Source organism: Chelonia mydas, chromosome 9 (genome assembly GCF_015237465.2).
Source record: "Chelonia mydas isolate rCheMyd1 chromosome 9, rCheMyd1.pri.v2, whole genome shotgun sequence".
NCBI lineage: Eukaryota > Metazoa > Chordata > Testudines > Cheloniidae > Chelonia > Chelonia mydas.
In genome coordinates, this window is record NC_057855.1 from 63,550,779 (window position 1) to 63,573,785 (window position 23,007).

At 47.9% G+C, this 23,007-nt stretch overlaps 1 protein-coding gene across 6 annotated transcripts; it reads left to right on the plus strand.

Annotated features, from left to right (window-relative positions):
- The first annotated feature begins 10,728 nt into the window (after window positions 1–10,728).
- Window positions 10,729–20,925, plus strand: RAB9B (RAB9B, member RAS oncogene family). Of its 6 annotated transcripts, none has more exons than XM_043522208.1 (4): window positions 10,772–10,866; window positions 14,349–14,454; window positions 15,549–15,620; window positions 17,420–20,925. In XM_043522208.1, the coding sequence occupies exon 4, from the start codon at window positions 17,452–17,454 to the stop codon at window positions 18,055–18,057; it is 606 nt and encodes a 201-aa protein (XP_043378143.1). In that variant the 5' UTR covers window positions 10,772–10,866; window positions 14,349–14,454; window positions 15,549–15,620; window positions 17,420–17,451; the 3' UTR covers window positions 18,058–20,925. The 6 variants fall into 6 exon arrangements, with proteins under 6 accessions (XP_037765271.2, XP_037765270.1, XP_043378143.1 ...); XM_043522206.1 differs by having other exon boundaries at window positions 10,773–10,866; window positions 15,549–15,618; window positions 17,416–20,925; XM_043522207.1 differs by lacking the exon at window positions 10,772–10,866 and adding an exon at window positions 10,868–10,887 and having other exon boundaries at window positions 15,549–15,618; window positions 17,416–20,925.
- Window positions 20,926–23,007: the final 2,082 nt, after the last annotated feature.

Consider the following 23,007-nt stretch of genomic DNA (forward strand, 5'->3'; position numbering starts at 1 on the left):
CCCCACCCACGTCCTCTCACTGACGTGGCCCCCTCCTTCCACTCTCTCCTGGGCTCTGGAAACACCTACCTACTCTCTCTAGCCATAGCAGCAGTTGGTATCTGGAGTCAGAATGATCTGGATCCTACCAGCTACTATTTACCTAATGGCTTCAAAACAAGCGGATTAGTCACATCCACCTTTGGGATGCGGTATTGTCCTTCACTGGGGGAAAACAATAACACTCAGGAAAGTGTGAACTTCATTGAGCTGGAAGGTGTTACCATCACTGAAATGCTAATGTTGCCATCTTGTTTATGGCCATGGCTGCCGCACACCCTCTCTTCCCCCGCCCCCCGCTGAGGAGGCAAAACAGTCACATGATCTTTTCCTTGTTCACATTATTAGGATTTGCTCTGGCCTTTTAAAAAATAGGGTGAAATCTGGGGCCAGATCCTTAGCTGGTGTAAATCAGTGTCACTCCACTGCTGTCCATGGAGCTATGCCAATTGACCACAGCTGCGGCTCAGCTCTTTGATGTTTCCAGTGCTATCAGCTAAAAGTCTTGGACTCCCTTGATTTAGCTTTGGGTTATTGTGGGCTTTATCACAGTCCAGTTCCAACCACCTTGCTGAAGCATAGGAAGGGCTTTTTGAATGTTATTTTATTATTTGTATTACAGTATCACCTAGAGTTGCCACCTGAGGCCAGCGCCTGTCTCGAAGTGCTTACAAGCGAAAGAGACAAGACGGACAAAGGAAGAATTAGGATCCCCATTTTACAGCTGGGAACGGAGGCACAGAGAGATCAGGTGACATGCCCAAGGATCCCACAGGAAGTCTGTGGCAGTGCCAGGAATCAAACCCAGATCTCCTGAGTCCAGTGCCCTCACACAGCTTTAGATGAGACTTTCCTGCATTTAAAATAATAAGAAAAAATATTTTTTGTATTTGTACCCCTCCTTCCAACTGAAGAGGTCAAAGCACCTTACAGGGGCCAGATCCAGCACCTTTTGAAGTTAGTGGAAAGACACTCATTGACAGCAATGGGCTTTGGATTGAGCCATGAATCTCACGAAACTCCTGAGATGCAAATAGGCGTGATTATCCCCATTTTACAGATGGGAAGCTGAGACGCAGAGAGGTGAAGGGCCTAATGCACCTGAAGTTCCCACCGACTGCTTGAATTTTGCCCTGAACACAGGTCAGTACAAATCAGGACCTCAAGTGACTTGCTCAGGGCCACACAGTGAATCTCTGGCTAACTGGGCATGAAGCCAGATTTCCTGGCTCCCAATCCTGGGCCTCATGTCACAAAACTATCGATTCAACCCCCAGTCTGTTACTCTCTTAAATATGGAGAGTGAAGCCCCTTGTTTTTTACCATGCTATCTGCTATGAAGATAAAAAGGAAGGAAAGGCCAAGCAGCAGATCAACCAAAGCCCTTCAGAACCCCCAGCTTTGGGGCAATAACTCCTTCTAGTTTTGCCAAAATGTCTCCATGATTTCTACTGTATGTGCCCGGGCTGTGAAAGTGGGCTGTGAAGCAGCTAGTACATGCTGCTGTCCTTTGGGTCGGCATCCAGATGGGGGATGGCAGATGTTTCCCTCCTCCCTGGGAATTAAGGGAGGAGATCCTTCAGCACAATCAGAGATCATGGCATATTACAGACAAGCTGGTCTGATCCCAGCTGGCAGCCAATAGCAGAGAGAAGAACCTCCCTTCTGCCCATAAAGATGATTCCCTCACAAACCAGAACAATAAGGCCCTGCACACATTACAACAATGTAACAGTGTTACAGAAAGTTATACATTTTAATAGTGGCTAATGTGTTTTGCATCAGCACTACAGCTCTGGGTCCATTAACCCCAGCTGAGCCAGAGGACTAGTACAATGGTACCCCTGAACAACCTGTTATAATAGGCCCGTGTGGATGGGACCAAACTGTGTTATGACTATGTCACCTAATTCAGTCACAGCCCTTACCAGATCTATACATCTGTATTAGTTCATGAAGGGGTAGCATGAGTATTCGAATATGGTTGCAAAAAAAGGCTAGTTTAACACAATGATGCATCTTACATCATGTTAGGTTAAATTGCATTCTTTAACAATTGTCAAGGGAATTTAGTGCTGTTGAAATATGCCAGGTTGACCAGGAGGCTTGAACCCCTGTTGAGCCCCAGAACATGAAGCTGATAATGCAGGCTCCTCTCATACTATCCCTCTGCTGCTAGAGGGGAGTTCAATCACTGTTCCCTTTGGTCCTTGGACCCTGTGGCACCACAAAGGTGCCAACATGCTAATTAGTGTCAAGTGTGGTGCTGATCTGCCTGGTGGACCCCATGCACTGAGCCCAGGCTGACTGACTGACTAGGAACATAAAGCTGTGTCAAGCAGTTACTGTTCTTTGGGGAGACCCGCTCAATTCAATTAAAACAATCTTTATTAGCAGCATGACCTGCTCTATGAGCATTACTAAAGGGCTAAAGCCTAATCCAAAGCTGACTGAAGTCAATGGGAGCCCTTTCCATTGACTCCAAGGGGAGGAAGCTTGGAATCAGGGGCTAAAAGAGAGAACACTGTCAGCCGCTGATCTCACAGATCAGGCAGCATAGGTTACGACTTCACGGTAGCGAATGGGCTTTCACCCCCTGAGTCTGTTTCGCGTCTGAGTCTATTTTTGATTTGATAGCAGGTTGCTGCATGTCTCCATGCTGTTTCTGCCATCTCTTTCCTTTCCCCTTTGTCTTTTGCCATTTCTGATCATTTGATGAACAGTGTTTCTCATGCTTTTTGCTTAGCACGTAGCAAACATCTCCTGGTTTGTATCTCTGTTTTCTGCTTGGCTGCACAATGTTCCTCCCTGCGTTGCTGTTGCACTGTCTTCTTCTGTTACTATTTCCATTTTGTGGTCACTGAGTTTATATTTGGCAGGACCCTGCTTTTATTTTGCATATTTTTGCTGCAGTGGGGCAGTCTGCTAGTACAAAGGGTCACGGTGAGGGTACTGACCTGCTCTACCTAGTGAGTAGTACAGTATATATTGTTTTTATGGGCTTTGACCCAGTATCCTGTTTATTACTATTATTTTGTATTATTTGTATTGTTGTAGCACCTACAAGCCCATCATGGATCAGGATGCTATCGTGCTAGGTGCTGTACAAACACAGAGCATGTTAGTGTATGAATGTGGCTCTTTCCGCCTTTGGTCAGAAGTTAGTATAGTCGAAGCCTGGAAGGGGTGCTAGGTAGGAGTGGAGTATGTTTTGATCAGGTTACTGGTTGGTCCCCTGAAAGCTGAGCACCCACAGCTCCCATAGACCACAACAACAGTTGTGGGTGCTCAGCATCTCTGAAAATCACGTTAGCAGTGGAGGTAGTATATGCTGCTGTGATGGCACCAGAAAATGAGTGCTCTTCTAGGCATTTTGATTAGCCAGGGGAATCTGCAGCTAATACTTACATGCAGAACTGTTGGCGGAGGGGTTCAGTGGGCCTGCAAACTATTAGAACATAAGAACATACTGGGTCAGACCAATGGTCCATCTAGCCCAGAACCCTGTCTCCTGATAGTGGCCGGTGCCAGATGCTTCAGAGGGAATAAACAGAACAGGACAATTTATCAAGTGAGTCATTCTCTGTCGTCCAGTCCCATCTTCTGGCAGTCAGAGGTTTAGGGACACCCAGAGCATGGGGTTGCGTCCCTGAGCATCTTGGGTAATAGCCACTGATGGACCTATCCTCAATTAACTTATCAATTGGTTTTTTTAATCCAGGTATAGTTTTGACCTTCACAACACCCCCTGGCAATGAGTTCCACAGGCTGACTGTGCGTTGTGTGAAGAAGTAAGTCCTTTTGTTTGTTTTAAGCAGACTGCCTTTTAATTTTATCGTGTGACCGCTGGTTCTAGTGTTATGTGAACGAGTAAATGACATTTCCCTGTTCACTTTCTCCACACCTGTCATGGTTTTATAGACCTCCATGGTATCCCCCCTTAGTCTCCTCTTTTCCAAGCTGAACAGTCCCAGTCTTTTTAATCTCTCCTCATACGAAAGCCGTTCCAGCCCCTTGATCATTTTTGTTGCCCTTCTCTGTACTTTTTCCTATTCTAATAGATCTTTTGAGATGGGGTGGCCAGAACTGGATGCAGGATTCAATGTGTGGGCATGCCATGGATTTATATAGTGGCATTATGATATTTACTGTCTTACTATCTATCCCTTTCTTCATGGTTCCTACCATTCTGTTAGCTTTTTTGACTGATGCTGCATGTTAGGATATAGATATTCAGGCCTGCCTGCAAAGGCCTATACTTTAAGAATGTAGGTATATGTTTATCATTTAGCTAGTAATAGAGGTATACAAGAAAGAATCTGTGTAAGGGCCTTCTCTCACTGTGACAGTCTGAGGCCCTGTTCTTAGGCCAATGCCTTTGGCTAAGCAGCAGAGGCAGCCATAAACTGGGAAGCGAACGGTCACATCCCCACATTCCAAACTAGTCCACATGGGGCTGTTAGGAAGGTGATCCGATCTATCACCTCCAGAGAAAGGGAAGAGCCTAGAAGATGTAAAAGGAAATTTAGTTTGATAGTTTTCTGTCTGGTAGGAACTCACTTATCAATGGACACAGCTGGGAAACCCTTAGGTCTTTATAGATGTAGTTGTGCAATCCTCACTTCTGTATTGTTTTGTCATTATACTTCCCACTTTGCTATTGTTTATTTGCATGGTCTCTGTCTGGTTCTGTGATTGTTCCTGTCTGCTGTATAATTAATTTTGCTGGGTGTAAACTAATTAAGGTGGTGGGATATAATTGACTAGCTAATCATGTGTGACAGACCCAGACCAGTGGGGTACAGGAGTCTGGTAGAGGCAAATATACTGGCCACTGGATGAACAGGTTTCTGTTCCCTGAGTGACCAGAGCAGGGGCTGCACTAGAGCAATCAGGAACCTGCTAGAACCAATTAAGACAGGCAAGCTAATCAGGACACCTGGTTTAAAAAGGACCTCCCATCGGTTACGGGGGTGTGTGTGCAAGGAGCAGGGAGTGAGAAGGTGTGCTTCTGGAGGACTGAGGAGTACAAGTGTGATCAGGCTTCAGGAGGAAGATCCTGTGGTGAGGGTAAAGAAGGTGTTGGAAGGAGGCCATGGGGAAGTAGCCCAGGGAGTTGTAGCTGTCACACATCTGTTACAAGAGACACTGTAGACAGTTGCAATCCACAGGGCCCTGGGCTGGAACCTGGAGTAGAGGGCGGGCCCAGGTTCCCCCCATCTCCTTCAACTCTCTCTTTGAGACAAGAGGAGGTGATCTGGACTGTGGGTCCCACCAGAGGGGTCCCTGACCTATCCCCCAACCCACTAGGTGGGTTAGCAGAGACTGCGGGGATTGTTCTTCTCTCTTTCCCCATGCTGCCAGTGATGAGGTTAGCTGAGTGAACGGCAGGTTTGAGCCACTAGCAAAAATGGCCAAACTGAGGGTGGCCGTGAATCTCTGAGGCAAGCAAATCCGCCAATAAGCGCAGGACCCACCAAGGCAGAGGAGGAACTTTCTTACAATATGTTAGGATTGGTTAGGTAAATTTCAGTAGAATGATTGGTTAAGGTATAGCTAAGAATATTACTATATAAATTAGGGGCAAACAGGAAGTAAGTTGGGATTCAAAAATAAGGAAAAAGGAACTTGGATTTAAGCTTGCTGGAAGTTCACCCCAATAAACGTCGAATTGTTTGCACCTTTGGACTTTGGGTATTGTTGCTCTCTGTTCATGCGAGAAGGACCAGGGAAGTGGGAGAGTGAAGGAATAAGGTCTCTAACACTGCACATTGAGCAGATGTTTTCAGAGAACTATCCATGAGGACTCCAAGATCTCTTTCTTGAGTGGTAACAGCTAATTTAGATCCCGTCATTTTGTATGTATAGTTGGGATTATGTTTTCCAATCTGCATTCCTTTTCATTTATCAACATTGAATTTCATCAGTCGTTTTGAGGTCCAGTCACCCAGTTTTGTGAGATCCCTTTGTAGCTCTTTGTAGTCAGCTTTGGATGTAACTATGTTGAGTAATTTTGCAACACCTGCAAACTTTGCCACCGCACTGTTTACCACTTTTTCCAGATCGTTTATGAATATGTTGAACCACATTGCTCCCAATACAGATCCTTGGGGGACCCTGCTATTTACCTCTTTATGCTGTGAAAACAGACCATTTATTCCTAACCTTTGTTTCCTGTCTTTTAACCAGTTACTGATCTATGAGGGGACCTTCCCTCATATCCCATTACACTTACTTTGCTTAAGTGCCTTTGGTGAGGGACCTTGTCAAAGGCTTTCTGAAAGTCCAAGCACACTATTTCCACTGGATCCTGTTGGCCACATGGTTGCTGACCTCCTCAAAGAATTCTACTAGATTGGTGAGGCATAAGGGATAATACGCATGACTGGAATATTGGTATAGAAGGGTACAGCTTGCTCAGGAAGGACAGGCAGGGAAAAAAGGGAGGAGGTGTTGCCTTATATATTAAAAATGTATACACTTGGACTTAGGTTGAGATAGAAATAAGAGACAGACTTGTTGAAAGTCTCTGGGTAAGGATAAAAGGGGTAAAAAACAAGGGTGATGTCATGACAGGGGTCTACTACAGACCACCAAACCAGGAAGAAGAGGGGGATGAGGGTTTTTTTAAACAACTAACAAAATCATCCAAAGCACAGGGCTTGGTGGTGATGGGGGACTTCAACTACTCAGACATACGTTGGGAAAATAACACAGCAGGGCACAGATTATCCAACAAGTTCTTGGAATGTATTGAAGACAATTTTTTATTTCAGAAGGTGGAAAAAGCTACTAGAGGAGAGGCTGTTCTAGATTTGATTTTGACAAATAGGGAAGAACTGGTTGAGAATTTGAAAGTGGAAGGCAACTTGGGTGAAAGTGATCATGAAATCATAGAGTTCACAATTCTAAGGAATGGTAGGAGAGAGAACAGCACAATAAAGACAAGGGATTTCAACAAGGCAGGTTTTAGCAAACTCAGGGAGTTGGTAGGTAAAATCCCATGGGAAGCAAGACTAAGGGGAAAAACAATTGAAGACAATTGGCAGTTTTTCAAAGAGACAATATTAAGGGTACAAGAGCAAACTATCCCATTGTGTAGGAAAGATAGGAAGTATGGCAAGAGACCACGCTGGCTTAACCAGGAGATCTTCAATGATCTAAAATTCAAAAAAGAGTCCTACAAAAAGTGGAAACTCAGTCAAACTACAAAGGATGAATATAAACAAATAACACAAGTATGAAGGGACAAAATTAGAAAAGCCAAGGCACAAAAGGTGATCAAACTAGCTAGGGACATAAAAGGAAACAAGAAAACATTCTACAAATACATTAGAAGCAAGAGGAAGACCAAGTACAGAGTAGGCTTGTTACTCAATGAGGCGGGAAAGACAATAACAGAAAATGTGGAAATGGCAGAGGTGCTTAATGACTTTTTGTTTCGGTTTTCACCAAGAAGGTTGGCAGCGACTGGATGTCTAAAATAGTGAATGCCAGTGAAAATGAGGTAGAATCAGAGTCTAAAATAGGGAAAGAACAAGTCAAAAATTACTTAGACAAGTTAGATGTCTTCAAATCACCATGGCCTGACGAAATACAAACTAGAATACTCAAGGAGCTGACTGAGGAGATATTTGAGCCATTGGCAATTATCTCTGAAAAGTCATGAAAGACGGGAGACATTCCAGAAGACTGGAAAAGGGCAAATGTAGTGCCCATCTATAAAAAGGGAAGGACAACCCAGGAAATTACAGACCAGTCAGCTTAACTTCTATACCCGGAAAGATAATGGAGCAAATAATTAAGCAATTTGCAAACACCTAGAAGATAATAAGGTGATAAATAACAGTCAGCATGGATTTGTCAAGAACAAATCATGTCAGATGAACCTGATAGCTTTCTTTGACAGGGTAACAAGCCTTGTGGATAGGGGGGAAGCAGTATATGTGGTATATCTTCACTTTAGTAAGGCTTTTGATACTGTCTCGAATGACCTTCTCATAAACAAACTACGGAAATACAACCTAGATGGAGCTACGATAAGGTGGGTGCATAACTGTTGGAAAATCGTTTCCAGAGAGTAGTTATCAGTGGTTCACAGTCATGCTGGAAGGGCATAATGAGTGGGGTCCCACAGGGATGGGTTCTGGGTCCAGTTCTGTTCAATATCTTCACCAATGATTTAGATAATGGCATAGAGAGTACACTTATAAAGTTTGCAGACAATACCAAGTTGGGAGGGGTTGCAAGTGCTTTGGAAGATAGGATTAAAATTCAAAATGATCTGGACAAATTGGAGAAATGGTCTGGAGTAAATAGGATGAAATTCAATAAGGACAAATGCAAAGTATTCCACTTAGGAAGGAACCATGAGTTGCACACATACAAAATGGAAAATGACTGCCTAGGAAGGAGTACTGTGGAAAGGGATCTGGGGGTCTTAGTGGATCACGAGCTAAATGTGAGTCAACAGTGTAACACTGTTCCAAAAAAAGCAAAAATCATTCTGGGATGTATTAGCAGGAGTATTGTAAGCAAGACATGAGAAGTAATTCTTCTGCTCTACTCCGTGCTGATTAGGCTTCAACTGGAGTATTGTGTCCAGTTCTGGGTGCCACATTTCAGGAAAGATGTGGACAAATTGGAGAAAGTCCAGAGAAGAGCAACCAAAATGCTGAAAGGTCTAGAAAACATGACCTATGAGGGAAGATTAAAAAATTGGGTTTGTTTAGTCTGGAGAAGAGAAGACTGAGCCGGGACATGATAACAGTTTTCAAGTACATAAAAGGTTGTTATAAGGAGGAGGGAGAAAAATTGTTCTTCTTAACCTGTGAGGATAGGACAAGAAACAATGGGCTTAAATTTCAGCAAGGCTGGTTTAGGTTGGACATCAGGAAAAACTTCCTAACTGTCAGAGTGGTTAAGCACTGGAATAAATTGCCTTAGGGCAATGGTGGAATCTCCATCATTGGGGATTTTTAAGAGCAGCTTGGACAAACACCTGTCAGGGATGGTCTAGATGATATTTAGTCCAGCCTTGAGTACAGGGGACTGGACTAGATGACCTTTCCAGGTCCCTTCCAGTCCTATGATTTCCCTTTACAACAGAATATGTTGAAGAAGAGACAACACTGCTTTTGTAATGATGCTGGTTCTGGCGGGACCCCACTGAGAGTGCCAATTCAGGACAAATTGCTTAGAGCAGGGCAGTTACAGCTCAAGGCTGAGGTTTCTATGCACACCAAGGCAAACCTAACCAGCCAAACAGAGAAGACTTTGGTTTTACCCCCACTGGCTAACTACAAGTCACACAAGCAATTCCCTTAGACACTCCTGTTTCCTAGTATCTCCACCAGTGCCACTTGTTATGGGGATGAATGGTTATGAAAACCAATACCCCAGTAAAAGAAAAAAGGTTCTCTTGATCCCAAAGGACCAAGCCCCAGTCCCAGGTCAATATACAAATCAGATCTTATCCACAAATCACGCTGTTGCCAATCCTTTAGAATCTGAAATCTAAAGGTTTATTCATAAAAGGAAAAAGATATAGATGAGAGCTAGAATTAGTTAAATGGAATCAATGACATACAGTAATGGCAAAGTTCTTGGTTCAGGCTTGCAGCAGTGATAGAATAAACTGCAGGTTCAAATCAAGTCTCTGGAGTACATCCACAGCTGGGATGGGTCTTTCAGTCCTTGATTCAAAGCTTCAGTGTAGCAAAGTCCCTCCAGAGGTAAGAAGCAGGGTTGAAGACAAGATGGAGAAGCTGCAGCAGCTTTTTATAGTCTCTTGCCATGTGGTCTTTCTTTCTTTGTCCCAAAGACAAGCTGTCCATCACATGGCATGGAAACACCTCAGAGTGCTGCCCATAGGCATGTCCCTGCATACCTTGCTGAGTCCCAAGGCGTGTCTGCCTTCTGTCAATGGGTCAATTGTATATCTGATGGTCCTTAATGGGCCATCAAGCAGGCTAGGCAGAGCTGACACCAACCTCTTTGGGATGTCACCCAGAAGCATAGCACAAGTTTGAAATACAGACAGTATAGAGCCAATACTTATAACTTTAAATACAAAAATAATACATGCATACAGATCGCATAATCATAACCAGCAAAGCATAACCTTGTCTTAGACACCTTATTTGACCCCCCGCTATACAAGATTTGGTGCCACTACAGGGCATTGGTTGCAACCATGTTCTGTATGGTCCCAGTCCAAGTCCATAACATGACACCTGTTCTGACAATTCTGTTACTATGGTTTCAACCAATTTGCCTGGTGCTCAAGTTAAGCTTATCAGCCTGCAATTGCCAGGAGCCTTTTTAAAAAATCCGCCATCCCGACTTTTTTGGCAAAGTGGGCATTTGTCCCGTTTGCTCTCGCCAACTTGATGAGCTGGCAAGAGCGAAAAGGACAAACGCTCACTTTGCCAAAACCCTGGGGTGCAGAGGAGCGTGTGGAGGGAGGAATGGCGATGCCAGCCCTGGGCGGGGGGCGGGGGGCGGGCAGTCTTGGGCACAGCGACGGTTGGGGTGGGGGTTGGCCTAGCCCCACGCGGTGCCCCGCTTGCCCTTCGGACGGGGGGAGGGGGGGGAGGGGAAAAGCAGGGCGCGGCAGGGTGAGGGGCCGGGAGGGGCGGGGTCGAAGGGGACAGGTAGCGCCTAACCCCGCCCCCACACAGTGCCCACGGCTGGCGGTGCGCGCGGCGCGTGCCTGGGAGGGGGCAAACCTGTCTGTGCCCGGCGGGCGGGCGCATGCGCGGTGGCGGGCAGGGCGGGGTACGCAGCGGGGCGGCCGGCGGCTGCCCTTCCCCTTCCCCGGCTCAGGTAGGAGGCGGCGGCTCTGCGGTAAGGGGTGGCCCGGGGATGGGTGCCGGGGGGCACCGACCGCCCTCCCTCACCAACCCCCCGCCCTTTTCCCGGAGCTCGCGCACCCACACCCACCACCAGCGCCTGGCTCTGCCCCCGGGGTCCCCAGCGCCCCTCACCGGCCCCCCAGGGCTCCCACCGACCCCCTCACCCACCCCGCCCCCCCAGGGCTCCCACTGCCCTGCCCCTCAGAGCTCCCACCGATCCCTCACCCCCCCCAGGGTTCCCACTGCCCTGCCCCCCAGAGCCCTGTCCCCCCCAAGGGCTCCCACCGACCCCCCCAGCCCTGCCCCCCCGGGCTCCCACTGACCCCTCACCCCCCCAGCTCTGCCCCCCCCCCAGGGCTCCCACTGCCCTGCCCCCAGAGCCCTCTGCCCCCCAGGGCTCCCACCGACCCCTCACCCACCCCCCTGCTTTGCCCCCCCCCCCCAGGGCTCCCACCGACCTCACCCATCCCCCTGCTTTGCCCCCCTCAGGGCTCCCACTGCCCTGCCCCCCAGAGCCCTCTGCCCCCCAAGGGCTCCCACCAACCCCTCACCCACCCCCTCACCCTGCCCCCCCCCCGGGCTCCCACCGACCCCCCCAGCCCTGCCCCCCGGGCTCCCACTGACCCCTCACCCACCCCCCCAGCGCTGCCCCCCCCCCAGGGCTCCCACTGCTCTGCCCCCAGAGCCCTCTGCCCCCCAGGGCTCCCACCGACCCCTCACCCATCCCCCTGCTTTGCCCCCCCCCCAGGGCTCCCACCGACCCCTCACCCATCCCCCTGCTTTGCCCCCCCCCCGGGCTCCCACCGACCCCTCACCCATCCCCCTGCTTTGCCCCCCCCCCCGGGCTCCCACCGACCCCTCACCCATCCCCCTGCTTTGCCCCCCCCCCAGGGCTCCCACCGACCCCTCACCCATCCCCCTGCTTTGCCCCCCCCCCAGGGCTCCCACCGACCCCTCACCCATCCCCCTGCTTTGCCCCCCCCCCGGGCTCCCACCGACCCCTCACCCATCCCCCTGCTTTGCCCCCCCCCCGGGCTCCCACCGACCCCTCACCCATCCCCCTGCTTTGCCCCCCCCCCGGGCTCCCACCGACCCCTCACCCATCCCCCTGCTTTGCCCCCCCCCCAGGGCTCCCACCGACCCCTCACCCATCCCCCTGCTTTGCCCCCCCCCCAGGGCTCCCACCGACCCCTCACCCATCCCCCTGCTTTGCCCCCCCCCCAGGGCTCCCACCGACCCCTCACCCATCCCCCTGCTTTGCCCCCCCCCCAGGGCTCCCACCGACCCCTCACCCATCCCCCTGCTTTGCCCCCCCCCCAGGGCTCCCACCGACCCCTCACCCATCCCCCTGCTTTGCCCCCCCCCCAGGGCTCCCACCGACCCCTCACCCATCCCCCTGCTTTGCCCCCCCCCCAGGGCTCCCACCGACCCCTCACCCATCCCCCTGCTTTGCCCCCCCCCCAGGGCTCCCACCGACCCCTCACCCATCCCCCTGCTTTGCCCCCCCCCCAGGGCTCCCATTGCCCTGCCCCCCAGAGCTCTCTGCCCCCCAGGGCTCCCACGGACCCCTCACCCCCCCCCCGCTGCCCCCCAGGGCTCGCACCGATCCCTCACCAACCTCGCCGCCCTGCCCCTCAGAGTCCTCCACCCCCTCCTGGCACCCGCCCTGGGGTCCCAAGAGCCCCTCGCTGACCCTCCTGCCCTGCCCCCTCACCGACCCACCTTGCCGGGGCCCTCACAGCCCCTCCTCTGCACCCACCCCACCCCCCCAACCCACCTCCCCAAGCTCCCCCCTTCACCCGCACAGCACCCCAGACCCCCTGTCAGTGCCTCTGGGCCCCCTGCCATGGTTCTCCCACCCAGCCTGGCAACCCCATGAGTCCCACAAACCCAGCCCCCCTCCCCTCCCTGGGCCCAGCATCCCCCTGGCCCAGCAGCCTGGGGGCCCCCTACTGACCTATCTCCCCAGCCCCCTAGGGCCTAGCACTCCCCAAGCCCTTTGCCCTGCTTCCCACCAAGTCACGTTCTCAGAATCTTCTGCCCCCAGCTGAGCACCCTTGGGCCCCCCACCTCCTCAGAATCTTCTGCCCCCAGCTGAGCACCCTTGGGCCCCCCACTTCCCACAGCAAGGCCCAACTGACCCAGCCCCCTTTTTCCCCCCCCTCAGCCCCTTCCCTAGTGGCCCAGACCCACCTAGCCCAGCACCCCTTGCACCTCCCCCGCTCTGCTCCCCGCTGTCCGCCTGGGGCCTGCCCTCCCTAGTCCACACCCTGACTCCCATGACCCAGCTTCCCAGCACCACTGGGCCTCCTACCTGGCATAGCAGCCCCCAGCCTCTCTCCCTCCCCCCCCCCCCCCCCAGGCTCAGCACCCCCTGGAACAACTCCCCCCAATACAGCACCTGCCAGGCCGCTCCCAGCACCCCCACTCAGCACAATACCCCTGGGTGTCCCTCACCTTGCCCCCCTGGTGCCCCCACACCTGGGGCTCATTACACTGGGCATCCTCCACCCTGTCCTCCTGGGGTCCAGCACCCCTTAGGCATTCCCCCACACTGCCCCCACCCCTGGGGCTCATTACCCTCTGGACACCCCTCTCACTGCCCTGCCTGGCCCCCCTGAGGATCTCCATGCTTTGCCCCCCACCCCACCCTCTTAATCCTGGGACCTGTGGGAATCGATCCCCCTGTACCCAGGCAGGTCCCGGCACTGTGCTTGTTGCTTGGGCAGGCGGGGAATGACCCCCATCCATAGGCCCATTAGCTCCAGAACTGTGGCAATGCTTCTGCCCTGTGTGTCGAGGTGGTCATGGTGATGTTACGGGGGGGGAGGGAGAGGGGGAGAATTGAGTCTCCCATGTTGGAGCATAACCTAGGTGCTTGCACTGAGGGATGCTGAGGTCTGAGCATTAATTCCCGTCTCCTGCTTCCAGTGATAGAAATCTGGACACATTCATTACAAAGCCTTTTTTGCTTTCTTCTGAAGCTGCAGGGGATAGAGCAAGGCTTATGGATCTAGGGAGAGACTTACTAAATTAGATGTAGCCTAAACACAGACCTTCTGCTGTACCATACTTATGTCTTAGTTATAGACCAGTGCTAGTGACCTGCATTAGGGAAACTTACTCTTTTCTTTCAGAGGGTCATCCATTGCACGTTCAGTCACATATGATATTAAGATTCCATTGATAGTTTATAAAGGGTTAAATTATTAATATTGTTTACAAGCATGTTACAGACATGAGTTGTATTTGTTATAGATGGTTATAAGCATATCAGTAGGGGTCATAGCTGTAAGTCATGTTTATAAGCAGCCTATTTACCTGTTGGACTCTATAGCAATCTATACCAATTGATCAACTGTTTATTAAAACACCCATCAGTCACTTGTTAATCCTCTGTAAGTCATTTATAGATAGGATATTAATATAAGGTCTGACTGCTTGTTTCACCAGAGGGGTTTGCAGCAACATGTGCAGAACTGGGTAAAGTGCTCTCGAAGTCAAGGCGCTTTCGACAAGGGATTTAGAGAGGAGGATTGGAGGGTTTCAGCTGTCAGTGGTGAGTGGGAAGCTTTTCTTGGTCATCTGGCATAGGGGAGCTGTGCTGTGTTTTTTTTTTTTTTTTTTTTTTTTTTTGCAGAATTTAAGCTTTCATTAAAAAAAAATCTGGGCACTTTGGAGATACATTGGTTGCAAAGGTAACCTTCCAGAAGTAACTCATGCAGTGCTGTTGTCCTAACTAGGCAGACAGGTTGCTCAGTACTCTTACTTAGGACTTTGCTGAGTAGCAGTGAAGTGAAATGAACAAGACATTGGTCAGTTTCACTTTGCCTGCAGCTGAGAAACTGGGGTAAATCTCAGTTTCATTCAGTTGGTATGTAGAAGAGCTGCTTGTTTTTGCTGTACAGCAGAGTAACTTCTCTTGAGGCAGAAAGTCAAAACCTACTAACCAAATAAAGAACCAACAACATAAAAAAGAGGCTGCTGGAGTGCAGAGAGAAGTGGAGGCCTTCTCCTTCCTAAATGATAAGTCAGGAGCTTCTGGGGTCAGGAGGGAATGAGCTATTTCTTCCTCTAAGTACCCAGAAGAGGGTGGGAGTGCTGGTCCTAAATTAATCTGCCGTTTACTTGCCAGAGGCTGATATGAACAATGAGGACCCCAAGCAGAATCCAGGGACTCTTGGCAGGAATTCTAGGAGCTGAGGCTAGCAGGGAGCTCAACTTTTAGCAGAGCATTCCCCTGGTCCTCATGGTGAAGGGCCCTCAGTTTTCTTATCTGCCTTATGCTAACAGGCTTAGTCCTTTGGCTAGTAGGTTTTGGGTACATTTTCAAGCCCTTGATCGTATTTTGGGGTGTGTGGGTGGGTTGTCCAGGCAAATCCTTATTTATTGACTTCCCAGCTCTATCTATCCTGAGGGAAGTGTCTTTGGGACAGGGTTACTGCAGAACCTGTTGCTCATTTGCCTTTGGCCTTCTGCCAGCTCTCCTTAGCTTTACCCTTTTCCATTATGATGGTGAAGAAACTAGTGTCCAGGTCAGAAATGAAGAAAACTGTTATTGTCCTATGCTCCGATTCAGAATTACAACTGAATGCAGATGCAGCAGACTGAGTGTAGCTGTGGATAACTCATTAACTGTTCTTTGTTTTTTAGTGAATGTAATGATCACGAAAGGTGACAGCTTGACAATCCTGGAGACTGAAGTCTTTTATCACTAGAAAAGGTACATTAGACAGCAGCGGTATAGACCTCCCTCGCTCCTCTGTTCTCTCAACACTGATTTGTAGAACATCTCTAGGGAAGAGAGGACAGTTCAGTCCTTGGCCTTTCTGCAGAAGATGCAAACATGTGAACCTGTTGTGCTGGTGGTTCTTGCTTGTGGACACCTGTTCATTAGGAACTAGGCTGAGCCTCACCAGGCCACTTTACACAAGGCCACAGCATATCATTTAATAGGCAATTTTTAATAGGCAATTTTCATGTGAGTCGAATAGAATTGTTTCAGTGTATTAGGTGTTGCAAAAACATAAAGGAAGTCCCTTCTCTGAAGAACCTACTCTTAAAGTTGATCATATCAAGAGTTCTGTATAACTGTTTTAAAAACAGCCTTAAAAAAAGGAAGTAAAGTAAAAACACTACTCAAGCTCAGTTGGTGAAGTACCAAGCTCTGCATGTGAGTCTTGTTGGCAGGAAAAAAAGCATTGCAAACAGAAAACAGCACAAAAACGGGGCTCTGTGATTGAGAAACACCTTCAGAGCCCTATAGGGAACTCCCCAGAAAGAAAGCACACAATCTTACTGCGTAATGTGAGTCAGTCAGTTTCCCTAGAGTGCTTTAGATAAGCTAACTCCTCTTATACTAACATCAGCTCTTTTTGGCCTTAAACTGCCAAACAGTTTGAGTCAGAGACATGAAATCCAGCCTACCTGAAACTGCTGCGCTAATGGTTGAATCATGGAAATAGAGTACCTAGTGACAAAGATGAGGAGGTGACAGAGGCGTACTTTATTCAGTTTTTTTCCCTGCCAAACCCTAAAAGTTGGAGCACCACACCTCAATTTTTCTGAAATACCCTAAATTAAGGGGACCCGGAGCAAGATCACAAGAGATTGTGAAATCTTATAAAAAATGCCAAGTATCTCTTAAAACTTTTGGGGAAATGGTCTGAATCGCAGTTCCATCCTGTCAGAGAGAAAGGTAAATGAAAAATCCTCATCCATTTGTGGTGTGGGCACTGTGTGAATCAACTTTGCAACTTTCTCCTTGTACCACTTGCCTTTGTTTTTGATATGCCTAAAGCTCAATTGACTGCAAAAGTTGGAAGTGGTTGGATCTTCTTCATGGTGCTGTGCTGTACTCCTGTAAAATCAGTAGTCTGTCCTTTCCTCTTGGGGTGTATTTCTTAAACTACCCAAATGCAATGTGTGACAAAGACCTACAGTGAGGGGCACAGAACTTAAAATGCTGTGTGATTCCTTCTTTTCATGTAAATAACTTTCTGTACCCTCCATCACATGTTTTTTTATTTCTGAAATGAAACAGGACCATTCCTGAGGATGGGACAGTTGAGGTATGTCTTAGGGCTTGTCTACACTTGAAATGCTTCAGCAATACAGTTGCATGGCTGAGTGCTTCAGTGTAGATGCTAACTACATTGACAGGAGGGGTTTTCCCATTGATGTAGGTAATCCACCTCCCTGAAAGGTGGTAGCTAGGTAGATGGAAGAACATTTATACTTGGGGTTAAGTTGGCTTAACCACTCTGGATTTTTCACACCCCTGAGCGACACAGCTAAGCTGACTTAATTTTCTAGTGTAGACCAGGCCTTAGAGACAGAAATTCTTTTCTTCTTCAGGTCCGGTGATTCTGGTTATAGGGACAAGTAGCTGTTCAGTCAGCCATACACTTCCGTAACTCAGCTTATTACCTGGAATTTTTGTTCCTGTGCAGAGAAATTAATTGCTGGATCAATTGGATTTTATTCAAGGAGCTGTTTGTTCTGTTCTTTAAATCTGTAGGTTGTCTTACTCCTGCACCTCTCCTGTGCTGCTGCAATGACTGGAAAGTCCCTGCTCTTAAAGGTCATTCTCCTGGGGGACGGTGGAGTTGGGAAAAGTTCCCTCATGAACCGTTATGTCACCAACAAGTTTGACTCGCAGGCTTTCCACACCATAGGAGTGGAGTTCTTAAACCGCGATTTGGAAGTGGATGGACGTTTTGTGACCCTCCAGATTTGGGACACAGCAGGGCAGGAGCGTTTCAAGAGCCTGCGAACCCCCTTTTACAGAGGAGCAGACTGCTGCCTGCTGACCTTTAGTGTAGATGACCGTCAGAGCTTCGAGAGCCTGGGCAACTGGCAGAAGGAGTTTGTCTATTATGCAGACGTGAAGGACCCTGGCCACTTCCCATTTGTGGTCCTGGGCAACAAGATAGACAAACTTGAGAGGCAGGTGACCACTGAAGAGGCCCAAGCATGGTGTTTGGAAAATGGGAATTACCCTTACCTGGAAACCAGTGCCAAGGATGACACCAATGTGGCAGTGGCCTTTGAGGAAGCTGTGCGGCAGGTACTGGCTGTGGAGGAGCAGCTGGAGCATTGCATGTTGGGGCACACCATTGACCTGCACAGCAGTTCCAAATCAGGATCTTCATGTTGTTAGGAATCACCTGGGGATTGTACCCAAGGACTGAGTGTTTAAACAGAACAAGTGCAAATGGCTCTTGGGCATGCTGAGGTATGCAGACAGAAAGGACAATGGGTGGGGTCACTGGCTGTAGGAGTCACAGCCTTTCTAGCTGAATATCAGATGGAGTCTTTGGGTGTGAAGAAAAGGGTTTAGGGGAGAGATCTAGTTAGGTGCATTTGGAAGTAGTTCTCCCCCCTCCCTTCCTTCTTTCTAACAGATCTAAGGATAGGGTTAATCTGACAGGGTTGCAAATTATGGTCTGTGCCAAGATCTATCCACAAAATGAGACTTGCGGAGTGCTAGACATTCCCCAAATTATTTCATTAATGAACTGAAAAGTACTAAGCCCACTAACCTCTGCTGCACCTCTTGACTGTACACTGCCAAAGTAAGGTTTGATCAGTTTGCTGCAAATAATAAAACTAACCTTGAAATGGCATGAGGATGCCAAGTACAGGAATGACTGACATAGTTCTGTTGCTTAGGTTAATCTCCTGGTATCCTGATGTGCCCTAGTCTTTCTGACCCTCTCAAAAAAAGCTTGCTGTGTGGAAGAGCGATGCTGTGAGTGCATCACACTGGAAAGTAACAATGCTCCAATGATTTGAAGAACAGGGTATGAGGGAGTGGAGTATGTTTGAATGTTGCAGCCTTAATTCTTGACAGCTGCTTACCTTGATCACTTTTCTTCCCACATCTGACTTTCTCCATATGGATGTTACTTTCCTAGTGTGACTAGCCTCCTCCTAGTTTGTGTGTGCCCTTGTTTTTTTCTGAGGCTCAACACTAGATAGAGCTGCTCACCATTTGAGTGACACTGGGCAAATCCTACCTCACTCGTAGTCTCAATGTCTTGCTTGTGAGGAAGGCTTTAGAAACAGTCTACTGTCTTCCACATTCAGTGTGAATCTTTCCTGGTCTCGGTGCCATGTGATTACCAACAGATCATGGCTCCAGCTATGGGCTCCTACGCTGTTGGGATGGACTGAATAACAACTCCTAGAAGTGCAGATGACTGGTGGCCGTAAAACCACTCTTTCATAAGTGCACTAGTTTAGGAGCCCTGGTTCTGGCTGTGTTTTGTTAGCCCAAGGGTCACTGTCTTAAGCCACTTCAACTCAGCTCCTTTAATTTGGATGCTGCAGTTCTGAATCAATTAAATCTGCTCTCTGCAGGACGTAAGAGCAGCCAGGATACTGGGAGTTAATTGATGGTGAGGAGCACAAACCTAACAGGTGTCTCACTGCACTGTCCTGTTTTCTCCAAAAGGGTGAGGAGTTCAGTGAACTTTCTCTGCAGTTTACTCCAGTCTTAGTGATCTGGTTGATAGACTTGAGTGGTAGGGAAGCCATTTCAGCTAACTGAATCTTCCTTAGACAGCTGACTGGCTCCAGTCAGTGGGGAGGAGTTCTGGACAGCCTCAAAATGGCTGAAAATCAAAATTCTATAGAGAAAACATATTACAAATAAACCAGGGGCATTGCTAACCCAGGGCTTCGGCCTGTTTGTGGCTACCAGTCTCAAGCTATCCATCTGTAGCATTGGGATCAGTGCTTGCTTGCTACTATGTATTCTGCAATTTTATGCTGTTTGTCCAAGATTATGTTCTGATGACACTGTCTGTAACTGTAGAGAGGCCTGTCTCGGGGAGAGCTCCCCTGCAGTCATCTCAGTGCTGAGGAGTGCAGCCATCATGGGCCCAGTTGATCCTGCATTCCCCTGTGTGAGCCTTGATGGTAAGTCTCACGGCTGAAATACAGCAGTCTCATTCACTTTGTCTGTTGAAGCCAAGAGATTTCCACCTTGGCGCTGGACAATGGAAGTTAGTCTCAGTTGCCTCCAGGCTCCTGCTCTGCAGGGGGAATGTGTACTTTGCATTAATGCAAGATAAGTCCGTCCTCTCTCTGCAGGGTAATAATGTGGAAGTGACGATAGTTGCAAAGGTACTATAAGGGTGGGGCCTGATTTTAGTGATGTTTAACACCTGCAACTCCCATTGACATAAATGGGGCAGTGCTTGATGCTTTTGAAAAATCAGAACCCATGGTGTTTACAGGGGTGCCCTGCATCTCCCTAGTTACACTTCGCTTGTATTATTTTTATTTAGTGGTCTTGGACCTCCACAGGCACCCCTGTAGTTCCTAAGGGCCTTGCCTTCATTGTAATGGTACTTGATAATTCCACTGGAAATTCTATGACCCAAACTCTGTCTCCTATAATCCTGGTTAAAGACTTAGTGTAAACAAATTTGGGAACCATGTTTAAAAGTTATTCCAACTGAGCCAGTTTCTAAGATGATCCAGTGTGGATGGGGCAAAAGGTGTTAGAATGTTTATAAATCATAGTGATGGAGCCTAAATGTATTTAGTCCAGCTAGGTCAAAGGTTAAGTGACGCCCCTTTCTTTTTGACCATGCTACTTTTCCAGCCTAGTTATCGCATGATTTGTCTGAGCATCGACCCTGCGTACGAAACAGTACAATTACTGTGAACAAGCTGTGACCTGTGAGGGAGAATGCGCAGCAGGGTATCCTCCTGTACTTTGGGTGCTTGTTGACGCTTATGGCTGAAGCTTGAAAACCTTCACCGTATTTGAACTGTGCATATAGGTTTACTAGCTGTCTGTATAACTCTGGAGTGTGTTAGTGTCTTTTGTTTATTTTTAACAAACTATATGGTTAATTTTTTAAAAAGCTGTATGTATGTAAACTCCATTTTTTAAAAAAAAGTATAGTATTTTCTGTGTGTACTCATTTAATTTATTTTCAACCAACGCGCGCACAATTCCTGGGAGAGCCAGGATCATCGTGAATTCTTCATTAAAGGTCAATTGCCAACAGCTTATCTTGGCTGGCCCCTCCTTGACACTCGCTGCTGCTAAAGAAACTGGGGTTGTAAAACTGATAGTTTACCTTGATTTTAACCAATAAAACATAGATGTATAAAGTGAATTCAGAGCACAGCTGCTTTTTGGTCATTAGGCCACTATCTTCAGTTGGTATAAATCGGCATAGTTCTCTTGAAATCAATGGAGCTGCTATTGACACCACCTGAAAGTCTGGTCTGAGATGTGGCTACCTGACAGGGAAATGTAACCTAGGCATCCAAGTGTCGTGTGTGCAATGGGGTTGAATATTTCTAAGAAGAATCATAGTTTAAGAAAAGCAGCTAGGGGAAGTGCAAGGACTCTGATCATGCCCTGCAAACTTGGTAGGATCTAGGCTTGATTGGACATCTTCCCCCATCCTCTTCTTATGTACCTATATAACACCTGGGCACAATCTGACCCTAACATGATACATGAGCATTGATACTGCCAGTCTGTTTAAAACATTCATCAGTTGGCAGTTTCAAGCACCAGGGATTTAGCCACAAAGCCAGAAACCTTGTAAAGCCAGACCACAGCTTGGTAGATTGAGTAAATAAACATTTTAATGGCTGAGAGCTCCTGGAAACTCTGCCAGGCTTTCTAGTTGACCAAGTTTGCCTATACATTATGTATTTTCCTGTAGGTTTCTTCTCGTGTCCTGTTAGAGTCAGATTGCTTACCACATTGTAAATGGTTTCAGTGGAAATGATGCCGATGCCACAGCCAGAAGAATGGGACTTCATTTGAGGGGCAGAGGAAGTGTTAAAAGTATCCAAAGAGCCTGTTTTCATGCAGGCATCAGAGGATGTGATAAGAGAAATTCCCAGTAATTGTCAAACAGAAGCAGTGCAGTTTCTAAGAAGGCTTTATTATCAATTTCCAACATTTGCCTAAAATATCCATTCTAACTTCATGAATCCAGCATTCTCTCACTTTGATTTTTATTTTAGCTTCCATTGCAACTATAAGGGCCAGCATTATTTATGCATTATATTCTAGGCGAACAGTTATAGACAGCTCACTGCTGCCCTGTACCCAGCAATGGCATGGGTTGGAGGAGGGGCTGCTTCCAGCACTAGTGATGGGTCAGCTGCTTGGTCTTCCTGTGCCTATGTTTCCCAATCTGTAAAATTAAGGAAATGATACTTCAACCATCTTTGGAAAGAGCTGTGAAGTTCTTTGGCTAAAGGCTGTGTGTATAAAGCATTAGTCTCTGTCAAAGTTCACATGGAAGGAGGGTGAACAGCAGCTGGATGTGAGCCTATCAGCTCCATCTGATGGCAGCGTTCCCTGTATGACCCCTTGTCTGAAAATGAGGAAAGCATATGCTTCTGGTAGTCATTTGGGTTTCTTCAGCACTGGCCATTGAACTGTGTTCTAATTAAGTTGGAGCTAAACTCATTTCAGACATGGTTTGGCTGGTCTGGAACTTGGTTAACTAGACTTTAAATGTTCCCTCTAATTTTTTCCATCCATGTACGGAATAAATCTTGTGCGCACCGAGGTATGTGCGGATGTGTGCCACCAGCAGAAACAAAAAACCTAGATATATATTTTTAAAAAGTTATCATAGGGATAATTACTCCAGCCAGGACAGGTTAGGCATTTTAGAACTCACTACTCAAAGAATTAAATTTAAGTGTAAGAGAAATAAAAATTATGAAATGCATAGACCAGTAAAATCACACACCTTGAAAGAATAAAATTACAGAGAATATATGTGCATTGCAGGACGTACCAAGAAGTAACAATAATATAAGTATGTGGTGGTAGGTGAGTGTGAAAGTGTGTGTGTGTGTGAGAGAGAGAGAGAGAGACAGAGATATTGTGTGTGTGTGTGTGTGTGAGTGAGAGAGACAGGAACAATGTGTGTGCTGGCTGCTGGCGAAGTTCCTGAGAGATGCTGTGTGCTGTCTCTTTAAGGCACTCACTGAAAGCTCTCCTGCTCTGTCCTGAGCCCTGTCTCACCCTCCCCTGCTCTGTGGAGCTGGGGTACATATGCAAGGGAGAAGGGCAGGGGGGAGTGTGTGTGTGAGTGAGAGAGAGAGACACCAA

Coding starts and splice junctions, on each gene's coding strand:
- RAB9B (XM_037909343.2), top strand. CDS start 10,795: ATGCGCGGTGGCGGGCAGGGCGGGGTACGCAGCGGGGCGGCCGGCGGC. Junction 10,867..17,415: donor CTTCCCCTTCCCCGGCTCAG/GTAGGAGGCGGC, acceptor TTAAATCTGTAG/GTTGTCTTACTCCTGCACCT.